General features: G+C 48.7%; 1 protein-coding gene across 1 annotated transcript in view; it reads right to left on the minus strand.

Moving 5' to 3' along the window:
* The window catches only part of LOC147099836 (aminopeptidase N-like), an 84670-nt gene that overhangs the window by 17913 nt on the left and 50496 nt on the right, over window positions 1-16261 (minus strand). Inside the window, exons 15-17 of the mRNA XM_085968267.1 lie at window positions 9434-9525; window positions 1067-1177; window positions 723-890 (exon numbers count right to left, since the gene is read on the minus strand). Coding sequence (XP_085824393.1) covers window positions 723-890; window positions 1067-1177; window positions 9434-9525 — 371 coding nt within the window. The remainder of the gene's footprint in view (window positions 1-722; window positions 891-1066; window positions 1178-9433; window positions 9526-16261) is intronic.

The following is a 16261-nucleotide window of genomic DNA, read 5'->3' on the forward strand; positions in this document are numbered from 1 at the left end:
CGCATCTACCCCAGAAACAGTAGCATCGGAAGCTGATGAACCAACCGACGATAGGGGGCCAGGATCGCCTCCGCACCAAGAGCAAGACACTCGGGAAAGGCGCTATCCAGAAAGGATCAGGAAGCCTCCCCAAAGACTGAATGTATAAATAGACTATTTTCAGCTAATGTTGCATGTTAAAAGTGTTAATTGTAATTAGTTTGATATTTAATTGTTAAATGAGTGTTATGGTACTGTTAATCTAAAAGGGGAGGAATTGTAATGTATATACCTTTAAGGGGGGAACTACTTTTTACAGCTCATGTATACTGTAGTACCGGCAGTGACCACGCCTGTATATAGCACTGAGTAGTAATCTGTACAGTCAGTTCCACTGTGAGCCACGTTGAGTAAACACCTGTTGTACCATTTCTCCTGCAGTCTGTGTCTTATTATACCCAGACACAACAGCATCACCAACCAAAACTTCTCGATTTACCTTCTCTCTTCTGCTGAAAGTATATTTGGCCCATAGGCAAAGGTTTATACAATGCGAGGAACTTTAAACACTCGTCTTTGCATCCTCGGGTCACTCTTACTCAGTTGGTGTTTATTTCCCTGCATTAGGGAGATGTCCTTGAATGAGAGTCTCCTCCGTTTGGTGAGAGATTGTCAACACTCTCTGTTAGTCCTGGTGGACTGCGGAATCGGTTTAATGAGCTCAGCTCATTCTCTCTTCTTACCGGTTCAGGATCCATGGCTCGGTGGCACAGGCCAGGGCTGCTCGCAGCTTGTCCACCTCTGTGGCGATTGTAGCATTCCGGAACATTTCCCACCCAAAGTTCCACTCCTTCTCAGCCCCTAACGCAATTGCGTTGCAATAAACTGTTGTCTTCAGATTCACTTGGATTCTATTTATCAGAAATAATGTTGCAGAATTAGCACAGAGAATGAAATAAATGATATTTATAATAACATCAGATATTACCAATGCTTTCTTTCTGGAATACAATGTTATGTAAATCTCTATATTACCATCAACTCTGATTACATTTTATCAAACTCCACTTTCATGCAAAAGACTCACGGATTAACACTGGGATTTTCCATCCATTGCCTGTATAACACTTGCGACGTATTCTGACAGTCCTGGAGCCCATATCCACAGGCCACACTCATCGCATTGATCGCATTGTACCTGCAAAACAGGCACCATAATCCGCCATTCAGTCTGATCTGGGATTGACTCACACACAAAGATACCTGAAGAAACCGTACAACTTTTACAGTATTGACAAGATGCAATTCAAAAGTATTCAAATATGGTTCTCATTATTAATGATGAAGGCAAGTCCCTCCGCACACAATCCAAGGATAAGAGGCTTCTGCACAAAAGTCCATGGGTTGGAATTTCTCCTAATTGCCAGACCCCAGATAAGAGGCAGTTTCTCCGAGGTTTCCACACTCCTTGCACAGAATTTACGCAGGAGATAGGAAGAATGCTCATGGACATTCGGCCATTGCTACGTCTCCTACATTACAACAGTGACCACACTTCAAAAAAGTACTTCATTGGCTGTAAAGCACTTTGGGACATCCTGAGGTGGTGAAAGGCGCTATAGAAATGCAAGTCTTTCTTTTCTTTTATTTGGTTTGCTGTACAGTCTGTTCAAGATTAATTTTCACTGGATTTAGTTGAAGACACAAAGAACAGCATTTTCCTGAGTCCACTCTCAGTGTCACCGTCACCCAACAGGGTTGTCCTGGCCAGGAATCTAATTCAGTCGCTGGGAAGGTTAAATAATCGTTCTGCTGATTGGGACGGAGGGAAATCCGATTTAGCTGCAGGTTTCAGGGCCAGAAGACATTGTGGCCCAAAAATCTGATCCTAAGTTTATTCCAGCTAGGTTAGTAAATAGTCTGTTAATTAGAGGAATGGCAGGGCAGCTCACACCCATGGAATGCACATCCTGTGCCATGTGGGATGTCCTGGACACCTCCCGTGGTCTGGGCGACCACATGTGCGGGAAGTCTCGCCAGCTACAGCAGCTCGAGCACCGGGTGATGGAGCTTAAGCGGCGGCTGCAGTCACTGCTGTGCATCCGTGTGGCTGAGAGCTACGTGGATAGCACATTTCGGGAGGTGGTCACTCCGCAGCTTAGGAGTGTGCAGACAGAGAGGGAATGGGTGACCACCAGACAGAAGACGAGCACCAGGCAGGTAGTGCAGGAATCTCCTGAGCCCATCTTGCTCACCAACCAGTATTCAGTGCTGAGTACTGGTGAGGGTGATGGTTCCTCTGGGGAGTGCAGCCAGAGGCAAGTCCACAGCACCATGGAAGGCTCAGCTGCACAGGGAGGGGTGGGGGGGGGGGTGGTGGAAGAGGAGAGGGACAGCAATAGTGATAGGGGATTCAATAGTTAGGGGAGCAGACAGGCATTTCTGCGGCCGCAGACATGACTCCAGGATGGTATGTTGCCTCCCTGGTTCCAGGGTCAAGGATGTCATTGAACGGTTGCAGGGCATTCTGAGGGGGGAGGGTGAACAGCCAGAGGTCGTGGTCCATATCGGTACCAACGACATAGGTAGGAAGTGGGATGACGTCCTGCAGGCAGAGTTTAGGGAGCTAGGAAAGAGGTTAAAAAGTAGGACCTCAAAGGTGGTAATCTCCAGATTACTACCAGTGCCACCTGCTAGTGAGTACAGAAATAGGAAGATAGAGCAGATGAATGCGTGGCTGGAGAGATGGTGTAGGAGGGAGGGCTTTAGATTCCTGAGGAATTGGAACCGTTTCTGGGGGAGGTGGGACCTCTACAAGCCAGACGGGTTGCACTTCAATGGGAACGGGACCAATATCCTCGTGGGAGGGTTTCCTAGTGCTGTTGGGGAGGGTTTAAACTAACTTGGCAGGGGGATGGGAACCTAAGAATAGAGTCAGTAGGGAGGGAAGAAAAAGTGGAATTGGAAAACAAAAACATAGAAAGTAAATTGGAAGAACAGAGGAATCAAGGGCTAGATAGTAGTCAACAAGGATTGCCTCTACTAAATGGTATATACTTCAATGCAAGGAGTATAGCAAACAAGGCAGATGAGCTGAGGGCACAGGTAGATACTTGGGACTATGATATTATAGCTATTACAGAGACGTGGCTGAAAGAGGGGCAGGTATGGCAGCTCAACATTCCTGGTCACAGGATTTTCAGATGGGATAGAAAGGGAGGTAAAAAGGGAGGGGGGGGTCGCGGTATTGATTAAAGAAACTATTACAGCTGTGAGGAGGGATAATATGTCAGAGGGATCATCAAACGAGGCCATATGGGTCGAATTGAAAAACAAAAAAGGGGCGATCACACTGCTGGGAGTGTACTACAGGCCCCCAAACACTGAGAGGGAGATAGAAGAACAAATATGTAGACAAATTTCTGAGAAGTGCAAAAACTATAGGGCAGTAATAGTAGGGGATTTCAACTACCCCAATATTAACTGGGATAAAATTAGTGTGAAGGGTATAGAGGGTGCGGAATTCCTAAAATGCATCCAGGAGAACTTTTTTAGCCAGTATGTAGCAAGCCCAACAAGGGAGGGGGCGGTTCTGGACTTAGTTTTAGGGAATGAAGCTGGGCAGGTAGAAGGCGTATCAGTGGGGGAGCATTTTGGTGCTAGTGACCATAATTCAGTTAGATTTAAGGTAGTTATGGAAAAGGACAAGGATAGACCAGGAATAAAAATTCTAAATTGGGGCAAAGCAAATTTTGCTAAACTCAGAGGGGATTTAGCCATAGTGGACTGGAAACAGCTACTTGAAGGTAAATCAGTGTCAGAGCAGTGGGAGGCATTCAAGGAGGAGATCCGGAGGGTTCAGACCAAATATGTGCCCTTAAAGAAAAAAGGTGGGACTAATAAATCTAGAGCCCCCTGGATGTCTAGGGACATACAGGGTAGGATAAAGAAAAAAAGGGAGGCGTATGACAGATACCGAGGGCTAAATATTCCAGAATCTTTAGAGGAGTACAGAAAGTGCAGGGGTGCAATTAAAAAGGATATTAGGAAAGCAAAGAGAGAGCATGAAAAATTCTTGGCAAGTAAAATCAAGGAAAACCCAAAGATGTTTTATAAATATATTAAGAGTAAGAGGATAACTAAAGAAAGGGTAGGGCCTATTAGAGATCATGAGGGTAATCTGTGTGTGGAGGCGGGAGACGTCGGTAGGGGTCTTAATGAATACTTTGCGTCTGTTTTCACAAAGGAGAGGGGCGAAGCAGACATTGCTATCGGGGAGGAGGAGTGTGAAATATTAGATGAAATAAACATAGTGAGAGAGGAAGTATTAAGGGGTTTAGCAGCTTTAAAAATGGATAAATCCCCAGGCCCAGATGAAATGTATCCCAGGTTGTTAAGCGAAGCAAAAGAGGAAATAGCAGAGGCCCTGACCATCATTTTCCAATCCTCTCTGGCTTCAGGTGTGGTGCCGGAGGACTGGAGGACTGCTAATGTGGTACCCTTGTTTAAAAAGGGAGAAAAGGATAGACCGAGTAATTACAGGCCAGTCAGCCTAACCTCAGTGGTGGGGAAATTATTGGAAAGAATTCTGAAGGTCAGGATAAATCTTCATTTAGAAAGACACGGATTAATCAAGGACAGTCAGCACGGATTTGTTAAGGGAAGGTTGTGTCTGACAAACTTGATTGAATTTTTTGAGGAGATAAGAAGGAGGGTAGATGAGGGCAGTGCGTTTGATGTAGTCTATATGGACTTTATCAAGGCTTTTGATAAGGTTCCACATGGCAGACTGGTCATGAAGTTAAAAGCCCATGGGATCCAGGGCAAAGTGTCAAGTTGGATTCAAAACTGGCTCGAAGACAGGAAGCAGAGGGTAATGGTTGATGGGTGTTTTTGTGACTGGAAGGCTGTTTCCAGTGGGGTTCCGCAGGGCTCAGTACTAGGTCCCTTGCTTTATCTGGTATATATCAATGATCTAGACTTGAAGATAGTGGGTATGATTAAGAAGTTTGCAGATGATACTAAAATCGGCTGTGCGGTTAATACTGAAGAAGGAAGCTGTAGACTGCAGGAGGATAATCATAAATTGGTCAGGTGGGCAGAACAGTGGCAAATGGAATTCAATCCAGAGAAGTGTGAGGTAATGCATTTGGGGAGGGCTAACAAGGAAAGGGAATACACATTAAATGGTAGGACACTGAGTAGTGTAGTGGAACAAAGGGACCTTGGAGTGCAGGTCCACAGATCCCTGAAGGTAGCAGGCCAGGTAGATAAGGTGGTTAAGAAGGCATACGGAATACTTGCCTTTATTAGCTGTGGCATAGAATACAAGAGCAGGGGGGTTATGCTTCAACTGTATAAAACATTAGTTAGGCCTCAGCTAGAGTACTGTGTGCAGTTCTGGTCACCACATTACAGGAAAGATGTGATTGCACTACATAGAGTATGAAGAGATTTACAAGGATGTTGCTAGGAGTAGAGAATCTTAGCTATGAGGAAAGACTGGATAGGCTGGGTCTGTTTTCCTTGGAACAGAGGAGGCTGAGGGGAGACCTTATTGAGGTGTATAAAATTATGAGGGGCCTAGATAAAGTGAATAGAAAGGACCTATTTCCCTTAGCAGAGGTGTCAAAAACCTGGGGGCACAGATTTAAAGTAATTGGTGGAAGGTTTAGAGGGGATTTGAGGGGAAATTTCTTCACCAGGAGGGTTGTGGGGGTCTGGAACTCACTGCCTGAAAGGGTGGTAGAGGCAGAAACCCTAATCACATTTAAAGTACTTGGATGTGCACTTGGGATGCTGTAACCTGCAGGGCTACGGACCAAGAGCTGAGAAGTGGGATTAGGCTGGATAGCTCTTTGTTGTCCGGCGCAGACACGATGGGCCGAAATGGCCTCCTTCCGTGCTGTAACTTTCTATGATTCTATTTTTGATTCTAGGAGCAGACAGTCTGGAGTGAGGAGGAGCAGACAGTCTGGAGTGAGGAGGGGCAGACGGTCTGGAGTGAGGAGGGGCAGAGGGTCTGGAGTGAGGAGGGGCAGAGGGTCTGGAGTGAAGAGGGGCAGACGGTCTGGAGTGAGGAGGGGCAGAGGGTCTGGAGTCAGGAGGGGCAGACGGTCTGGAGTCAGGAGGGGGAGCAGCCTGCAGTGAGGAGGAGCAGACAGTGTGGCGTGAGGGGGTGCAGGCAGTCTGGAATGAAGAAGAGCAGACGGTCTGGAGTGAGGGGGAGCAGACAGTCTGGAGTGAGGGGGAGCAGACAGTCTGGAGTGAGGGGGAGCAGACAGTCTGGAGTGAGGGGGAGCAGACAGTCTGGAGTGAGGGGGAGCAGACAGTCTGGAGTGAGGGGGAGCAGACAGTCTGGAGTGAGGGGGAGCAGACAGTCTGGAGTGAGGGGGAGCAGACAGTCTGGAGTGAGGGGGAGAAGACAGTCTGGAGTGAGGGGGAGCAGACAGTCTGGAGTGAGGGGGAGCAGACAGTCTGGAGTGAGGGGGAGCAGACAGTCTGGAGTGAGGGGGAGCAGACAGTCTGGAGTGAGGGGGAGCAGACAGTCTGGAGTGAGGGGGAGCAGACAGTCTGGAGTGAGGGGGAGCAGACAGTCTGGAGTGAGGGGGAGCAGACAGTCTGGAGTGAGGGGGAGCAGACAGTCTGGAGTGAGGGGGAGCAGACAGTCTGGAGTGAGGGGGAGCAGACAGTCTGGAGTGAGGGGGAGCAGACAGTCTGGAGTGAGGGGGAGCAGACCGTCTGGAGTGAGGGGGAGCAGACAGTCTGGAGTGAGGGGGAGCAGACAGTCTGGAGTGAGGAGGAGCAGACAGTCTGGAGTGAGGAAGGGCAGACAGTCTGGAGTGAGGAGGGGCAGACAGTCTGGAGTGAGGAGGGGCAGAGAGTCTGGAGTGAGGAGGGGCAGAGAGTCTGGAGTGAGGAGGGGCAGAGAGTCTGGAGTGAGGAGGGGCAGAGAGTCTGGAGTGAGGAGGGGCAGAGAGTCTGGAGTGAGGAGGGGCAGAGAGTCTGGAGTGAGGAGGGGCAGAGAGTCTGGAGTGAGGAGGGGCAGAGAGTCTGGAGTGAGGAGGGGCAGAGAGTCTGGAGTGAGGAGGGGCAGAGAGTCTGGAGTGAGGAGGGGCAGAGAGTCTGGAGTGAGGAGGGGCAGAGAGTCTGGAGTGAGGAGGGGCAGAGAGTCTGGAGTGAGGAGGGGCAGAGAGTCTGGAGTGAGGAGGGGCAGAGAGTCTGGAGTGAGGAGGGGCAGAGAGTCTGGAGTGAGGGGGAGCAGACAGTCTGGAGTGAGGGGGAGCAGACAGTCTGGAGTGAGGGGGAGAAGACAGTCTGGAGTGAGGGGGAGCAGACAGTCTGGAGTGAGGGGGAGCAGACAGTCTGGAGTGAGGGGGAGCAGACAGTCTGGAGTGAGGGGGAGCAGACAGTCTGGAGTGAGGGGGAGCAGACAGTCTGGAGTGAGGGGGAGCAGACAGTCTGGAGTGAGGGGGAGCAGACAGTCTGGAGTGAGGGGGAGCAGACAGTCTGGAGTGAGGGGGAGCAGACAGTCTGGAGTGAGGGGGAGCAGACAGTCTGGAGTGAGGGGGAGCAGACAGTCTGGAGTGAGGGGGAGCAGACAGTCTGGAGTGAGGGGGAGCAGACAGTCTGGAGTGAGGAGGAGCAGACAGTCTGGAGTGAGGAAGGGCAGACAGTCTGGAGTGAGGAGGGGCAGACAGTCTGGAGTGAGGAGGGGCAGAGAGTCTGGAGTGAGGAGGGGCAGAGAGTCTGGAGTGAGGAGGGGCAGAGAGTCTGGAGTGAGGAGGGGCAGAGAGTCTGGAGTGAGGAGGGGCAGAGAGTCTGGAGTGAGGAGGGGCAGAGAGTCTGGAGTGAGGAGGGGCAGAGAGTCTGGAGTGAGGAGGGGCAGAGAGTCTGGAGTGAGGAGGGGCAGAGAGTCTGGAGTGAGGAGGGGCAGAGAGTCTGGAGTGAGGAGGGGCAGAGAGTCTGGAGTGAGGAGGGGCAGAGAGTCTGGAGTGAGGAGGGGCAGAGAGTCTGGAGTGAGGAGGGGCAGAGAGTCTGGAGTGAGGAGGGGCAGAGAGTCTGGAGTGAGGAGGGGCAGACAGTCTGGAGTGAGGAGGAGCAGACAGGCTGGAGTGAGGAGGAGCAGACAGTCTGGAGTGAGGAGGAGCAGACAGTCTGGAGTGAGGAGGAGCAGACAGTCTGGAGTGAGGAGGAGCAGACAGTCTGGGCTACAACATCCACCCCTGAAGTGGAGCAGCGGCGCCCTTCAGGAATTAAGGGGTTAACAATGCAGCTTGCATACTAGCAATGGTTGAGACAGCGACCAGCAGAGATCAGACATGTTGACCACAAGGTCTTGATGCTTTTGCAAGATTAGATGAAGTGAGCTCAGAAACGCCAGCCACAAACTATAGAAGTGAAACCACACGGGGCAGAGCAAGACAGAAATGCAGACATGTGGTTTTACTAAAGGTTACAAAATATAACAACAGGTGAGATCATAAAGATCATGTGACAATAAAATATAGGCAAAAGATTGTGTGTCGCGAGATAGGGAATTAGCCAAACAGCATCTGTGCATGCGGGCTTTAAGCCAATTAAAACAGTGTAACGGAATATGCACGAGGTTACCACGACTTTTGAATGCATAAATATGTAACGCTTAGTGTATAATTTTGGAGAAGTCTGCTGGTGTGCCATTACAGATTATCTCCACACCGGTATAATAAAGACCATTTGAATAATGATCTAAAAACCTTGTGTTGAGAGTTGGTTTAAAATACTCCACAACAACCCCACAAGTGCCTGGCAGGCTGGGAAGGTTCCAATGACTGCAGAAGGTGAGTGAAGGAGTGACTGTTTTTGCACAGCCTGAAGGAACGCTAGAAACATGAGTTCTAGTCACACTAGCCATGGTCACACAGTGGAAAGGAAGAGATGAATGAGACAAGTTAATATGCACCAGATACCTCACCAACTTCCTCCTCCACTGCCACACATCCCTCTCCCACCACATTCCATGATTCCTTATCCCACTTCCTGAGACCAAGGGTGGTGCTTGGGAGAAGAGTGAAGTATTTGCTGAGAGCACAGCCACTATGGAATGACTACAGGCACCTGGGTGAATGAATCCCGAGTCTTTCTATAGGAAAAGGTCTCCCTGAATCAGCAGCAACGAGCCACCATGTGTGGGGGGGAACGGAAACCATCAGGTCCCTGAATGGGAATGAGGAGGAAACTCCCTCCTGGGCAGGTGACTGGGGAGATGGTGGGAGAGGGTGGCAGATGGTGGGAGATGGGAGATGTTGGGAGGTGGTGGAGTTCTGTCATCTCCAGATTGATAATGGTTCCAAGGTTGGGGTCAGGGGCAAAGCCATGGAAATGCGGCCAAATACATTTGTGGTTTTGGAGGGGGAGTGGGGTGTGGGGAGAAGTCTAGGCCATTTGGTAATTATTGTAACTGGATACTCACTGCTCCATGTGACCGGCAGGAGGATTCTTCCAGTTAGCAGTCTGAGTTTTAAAGTGGTCATACAGTGGGGTCACCTGTTGCCTCATGTAATTCTGTTAGTAACACAATAACAACGTATTAATCACAAAATATACACAAATACATTACCCCACGGTCCTTATAAATGGCAGCTACCTCCACAGATACATCAAATTAAATGTATCAGATCTCAATCACGTGCACAACCATTTATCTTCTACCAGAAGCTTCTTGTTAACCTGTTCTAAAGTCACCTGTAGACTCTCTGTTAACAAGGCACGGACAGACCTGAAAACCCACTTTCAGAAAGTTCAGACTCAGGTAAAGCATTTGATGAAGAGTCCCAGTATTCAGTGCATTCTTTTCTGATTTGATTACTTTGATGATACAATGAACAATAATTCCCACTCGCTATTTCATTGGTGTTGCCAGTTTTTTTACTTATGTTCGGGAAGGCCAGCATTTATTACCCACCCCTAGTTGCCCCGAGAAGGTGGTGGGTCTTCTATTTGAGCAGTCTGTGTGTGTTGGTGTTCTCACAGTGGCTTTAGGTAGAGAATTTCAGATTAATGAACCACTGACAATTAAGAAACAGCAATATCCCTGTCAGGATGACAAGTGACTTGGAAGAGAACTTGCTGCCCCTATCCTCGGTGGAAGAGGTGGCGGGCTTGGGAGGTGCTGTCAAAGTAAGCTTGGTGAGTTGCTGCAGTGCATCCTGTAGATAGTACACACTGCAGCCATGGTGGGCCGATGGTGAAGGGAGTGGATATTGAGTCAAGTGGGCTGCTTCGTCCTCAATGGTGTCGATCTACTTGAGTGCTGCTGCAACTGAATCAATCCAGGTGAGTGGTGAGCATTCCGTCACACTCTTGACGAGTTTTATAGATGGCGGAGAGGGGACATAGAGTGTCTTGCTCTTCTAGCCGCTATGGGTGGTCAGTGTAAGCTTCTTGTTAAAGGTCACCCCCAAGATGATGATAGTGGGGAACTTGGCGACGGTGGTACATTGGAAGTTTAGTGGACTTGGCTGGGTTTTCTTTTGTTCGAAATGGTCATTACCTGCCACTTGTCAGTTCCAGCCTGGATGTTATCCAGATCCTGCAATAGGCTGGAATGTGAAGTTTCGTTATCAGAGTAGCTGTGAATGGAACTGAACACAGAGGAATTATGTGAAGAACCCACCCCTGAACTTATGATGGATGGAGGAAATCATTATGAAGTTGCTGAAGATGGTCGGGCTGAAGATGCTTCCCTGAGGACCTCCGTCGGTGATGTCCTGCAGCTGCGATGATTGACCTCCAATGATCATCTTCCTTGTGTGTCAGCTGTGACTCCAACCACTGGAGGATTTTCACTTTGACCCCTTGACCTCAGTTTTGCTGGGACTCTTTGGAGGCAATCTTCATTCTTCATGTGTAGCGCAGATCGGGCAGGCAGTGATGGGTGTTGGAGGATATCGGGCAGTGACGGGGTGTTGGAGGATATCGGGCAGTGACGGGGCATTAGATGATATTGGGCAGTGATGGGGTGTTGGATGATATTGGGCAGTGATGGGGTGTTGGATGATATCGGGCAGTGACGGGGCGTTGGATGATATCGGGCAGTGACGGGGTGTTGGATGATATCGGGCGGTGACGGGGCGTTGGATGATATCGGGCAGTGACGGGGCATTAGATGATATTGGGCAGTGACGGGGCATTGGATGATATCGGGCAGTGACGGGGTGTTGGATGATATCGGGCAGTGATGGGGTGTTGGATGATATCGGGCAGTGACGGGGTGTTGGATGATATCGGGCAGTGACGGGGTGTTGGATGATATCGGGCAGTGACGGGGTGTTGGATGATATCGGGCGGTGACGGGGTGTTGGATGATATCGGGCGGTGACGGGGTGTTGGATGATATCGGGCGGTGACGGGGTGTTGGATGATATCGGGCAGTGACGGGGTGTTGGATGATATCGGGCGGTGACGGGGTGTTGGATGATATCGGGCAGTGACGGGGTGTTGGATGATATCGGGCAGTGATGGGGTGTTGGATGATATCGGGCAGTGATGGGGTGTTGGATGATATGGGGCAGTGACGGGGTGTTGGATGATATCGGGCGGTGACGGGGTGTTGGATGATATCGGGCGGTGACGGGGTGTTGGATGATATCGGGCGGTGACGTGGTGTTGGATGATATCGGGCAGTGATGGGGTGTTGGATGATATCGGGCAGTGACAGGGTGTTGGATGATATCGGGCGGTGACGGGGTGTTGGATGATATCGGGCGGTGATGGGGCATTGGATGATATCGGGCGGTGACGGGGTGTTGGGTGATATTGGGCAGTGATGGGTGTTGGATGATATCAGGTAGTGACGGGGTGTTGGATGATATCGGGCGGTGATGGGGCATTGGATGATATCGGGCAGTGACGGGGCATTGGATGATATCAGGCAGTGATGGGGTGTTGGATGATATCGGGCGGTGATGGGGTGTTGGATGATATCGGGCAGTGACGGGGTGTTGGATGATATCGGGCAGTGATGGGGTGTTGGATGATATCGGGCAGTGACGGGGTGTTGGATGATATCGGGCGGTGACGGGGTGTTGGATGATATCGGGCGGTGACGGGGTGTTGGATGATATCGGGCAGTGACAGGGCGTTGGATGATATCGGGCAGTGATGGGGTGTTGGATGATATCGGGCAGTGACGGGGTGTTGGATGATATTGGGCGGTGATGGGGCGTTGGATGATATCACCCTTTCTTCAGACCCTATGTTCCCCGGCATCTCTGGGAGGTTATTTGTGTCCTCCTTTGTGAAGACAGAACCAAAATATGTATTTAGTTGGTCTGCCATTTCTTTGTTCCCCATTATAAATTCCCCCGATTCTGACTGCAAGGGACCTACGCTTGACTTCACCAATCTTTTTCTCTTCACATATCTATAAAAGCTTTTACAGTCAGTTTTTATGTTCTCTGAAAGCTTACTCTCATATTCTATTTTCCCTTTCTTAATTAATCCCTTTGTCCTCCTTTGTTGAATCCTAAACTGCTCCCAATCCTCAGGATTATTGCTTTTTCTGGCCAATTTTTGTGCCCACTCCTTGGACATTATGCTATCCCTAATTTCCCTTGTTAGCCACGGTTGGGTCACCTTTTTTGTTTTATTTTTATGCCAAACTGGGATGAACAACTTCTGTAGTTCATCCATTCGGTCTTTGAATGTTTGCCATTGCCTATCCACCGTCAACCCTTTGAGTGCCATTCCCCAATCAATCCTACCCAACTCGCTCCTCAGACCATCGTAGTTTCCTTTATTTAAATTGAGGACCCTAGTCTCCGAGTCAACTACTTCATTCTCCATCTTAATGAAGAATTCGATCATATTATGATCGCTCCGACCCAAGGGGCCTCATACAACAACATTGCTAATTAATCCTTTCTCATTACATAATACCCAGTCTAAGATGGTCTGATCTCTGGTTGGTTCCTCGACATATTCCATGCCCGTTTCCCAGGAGGCGGGTACCCGACCTGTGCTGGGAGCTGCCTCCCCGAGGCGGGAAGGGGATTAGTGTCAATTAACTACCTGTTAACAGGTAGTTAACAGGCAGTTTTTGGCCTAATCCCTGTTTTTAGCCCTGAAGTGTGGGCTGCCCGACGGCTCCAAACCACGCCAAGTTAGCGAGGCGGACCGTCGGGCTGAAGGGCTTGGAGGGTTTGAGATGTCCGGTGTTCAGGTGAATGATGGGTGCATGAGTGCAGAGGTAAGTGTGTTTGGTGTGTGTAAAGTGTTTAAATAAGTTTTACTTACCTTTACTTACTAATGCAGGCTTCCTTCCTTCAGGTCTCAGGAGTCTCTCATCTCACCGGCACAGAAAGCAGAATGGCCGCGAGCTGTCAAAAGTTGCAGCATTCTGCTTTCTGTTCTGGACAGATTTCTAACTGAGTCTGTGGAGAAGGGCTCAAGATAGAAGTCAGATTGTCAGTGTTTGACAGCTTCACAGAGCTGTCAAGTGCTGATATTTCATCTGTCAAAAGCTCTTGACAGATGAAATGTCAATCTCTGATGTCACCTGTAACCGGGTGTCCCTTAATTGGCCTGCTGAGCGGCCTCAACAAGGTCAATCAAGGGAAAATCGCGTGGGTTGGCCACAAATCGATGGAGGTGGGACTACAACCCAAAAAGTGGGCATCTCGCCTCCATCATGTCCCCATTGACAAAATCCAGCCCGTTCTATTGCGCTGCCATAACTGCCCCAGATCTCTGTCTTGAGAGTCAAAAACAGATGATGTCAGGGGTCATAGACCAGAACCCGAGTAAGTAGAGGTGCTGCATACCTTGGATTTTAGGGAATTGGGTGTAAGCCAGTGATGGGTTCAGTAAGACTCCATAGGCTTTGAATAATAGTAAGGGTATAAGAAGGGGGTCTCGACAGCCACGAAGTGTAGAAGATTTCTGGAAAAATCCAGGGGACACCAGAGAGACAGATGAGAGACGAGAGACAAGAAACACAGGGTGCGGTTGACTCACTTTTCTGACTTCTACCCAGAGCATAAAGGGGTAATAAAAGTCTCAATTATATTCTGTAAACTGCTGCTCTAATACTGTAATGTATTAAGTCTTGCTTGTGCTGAATAAAGTTTAATCACTGACACTAATGCGGGTCAACTTCGAACCTCTCGGAATCAGGGTCCCTCTGGGATCCTCACAAATTGGCGAGCCAGGAGGCTGCCTGACAGCTGATTCTTTTATAAACTATTCGCTATAAGTAAGATCCTAGGACTGGCAGGATTAGCACGACCTAACCAGTTAAGGAAGGGAACCTTCAGGAGTGTAGAGCGTTGCAACCTACCAGTAGAAATGTGGGCTTGACAGAAGTTGAGCATGCCATCGATAAAGAATTCAAAAAATTATGTATAACTGATTTAGTATCGCTTCGGACGAGTCTGGAAGGAGACTCACATCAGAAGGTGATAGAGTGGGTCCAGAGCCAAGTGTTTCTGGGAAAGGTCAAATTAGACAAAGGGAAGCGCTCGTTAGACTATGCAGCTCATTTCTGTGCACAGCGCGGTGAAGTAAGAGAAGTAAAACATTCGGAAGCACAGAAAATAATAGAGAGGGGAAAAAACGTCAGCAGCTAGAAACCAGGAATCTGGGAACTCAGCAAATGAAGGGAAAGAACGGAGTTAGAGAAACAAAACAAGCTGCTGAGACAACAGTTCAAAAGGTGAAAGAAAAGAAACAAATTTGAAACAGTCACTGAAGCTGATGGTATATCCTGCCAGCTTCTGTGCCGAGAAAAATGAAACACAAGAATTACTGGGTGAATGAAACTTAAAGGAGGCTGGAATTTCAGTTTGTGTTAAAGTGTGGAAGTTTTCCTGACTATGGATGTTTAAGAAGTTACAGCATTTCTTTTTTCTAAAAGTCTGTCTTTTAAAAAAAAGCATCTGTTATGTTTGTTTTAGCTTCACCTATTGTTCTGTGCACAGCTAAAAAACATTTAACCCTTTTAGTCTTGTCTTGGATGTTGGAAGTATTAAGCATTTTTAATGTCTTTCCTACAGACGTGTGCTGCTTTAAGTTTGTTAATTGTTTTCTCTATGTTTGTAGACACATGTGTAATATTTGTGAGATACTTGGGTCATGTTTTTGAACTGATTTAAAATGTGTGAATATTCCTTGTGTTCGCACCTTGAGGATATCACGTAAAAATTTGGCACTTTGAGTTCATAACCCATTACAGGTAAGTTGGCTGGATTTTCAGTTTTCATCCCGCCCCATTTACAGGCGAGATGAAAATCAGTCACCTTGTTTCTACACTCAGCCAAACACTGCCTTGATAGCGAAGGGAGTTACTCTCATCACCTAGAGTCATAGAGTCATAGAGTTATACAGCACGGATAGAGGCCCTTCGGCCCATCGTGTCCGCGCCGGCCATCAAGCCCTGTCTAATCTAATCCCATATTCCAGCATTTGGTCCGTAGCCTTGTATGCTGTGGCATTTCAAGTGCTCATCCAAATGCTTCTTAAATGTTGTGAGGGTTCCTGCCTCCACAACCCTTTCAGGCAGTGAGTTCCAGACTCCAACCACCCTCTGGGTGAAAAAGTTCTTTCTCAAATCCCCTCTAAACCTCCCGCCCTTTACCTTGAATCTATGCCCCCTAGTTATTGACCCCTCTACTAAGGGAAAAAGCTCCTCAGCATCCATCCTATCTATGCCCCTCATAATTTTGTACACCTCAATCATGTCCCCCCTCAGCCTCCTCTGCTCCAAGGAAAACAAACCCAATCTGCCCAGTCTCTCTTCATAGCTGAAGCGCTCCAGCCCTGGTAACATCCTGGTGAACCTCCTCTGCACCCTCTCCAACGCGATCACATCCTTCCTGTAGTGTGGCGACCAGAACTGCACACAGTATTCCAGCTGTGGCCTAACCAGTGTTTTATACAGCTCCATCATAACCTCCTTGCTCTTATATTCAATGCCTCGGCTAATGAAGGCAAGTATCCCATATGCCTTTTTTACCACCTTATCCACCTGTTCCGCCGCCTTCAGGGATCTGTGTACTTGCACACCCAGATCCCTCTGACCCTCCGTCTTGCCTAGGGTCTTACCATTCATTGTGTATTCCCTTGCCTTGTTAGTCCCCCCAAAGTGCATCACCTCGCACTTTTCCGGGTTAAATTCCATTTGCCACTGTTCCGCCCATCTGACCAACCCATCTATATCGTCCTGCAGACTGAGGCTACCCTCCTCGCTATTTACCACCCTACCAATTTTTGTATCATCCGCGAACTTACTGATCATACCTTT

The sequence above is a fragment of the Somniosus microcephalus genome, chromosome 27 (assembly GCF_052327205.1).
Source record: "Somniosus microcephalus isolate GS21.2 chromosome 27, FLI_Smic_1.0, whole genome shotgun sequence".
Classification (NCBI taxonomy): domain Eukaryota; kingdom Metazoa; phylum Chordata; class Chondrichthyes; order Squaliformes; family Somniosidae; genus Somniosus; species Somniosus microcephalus.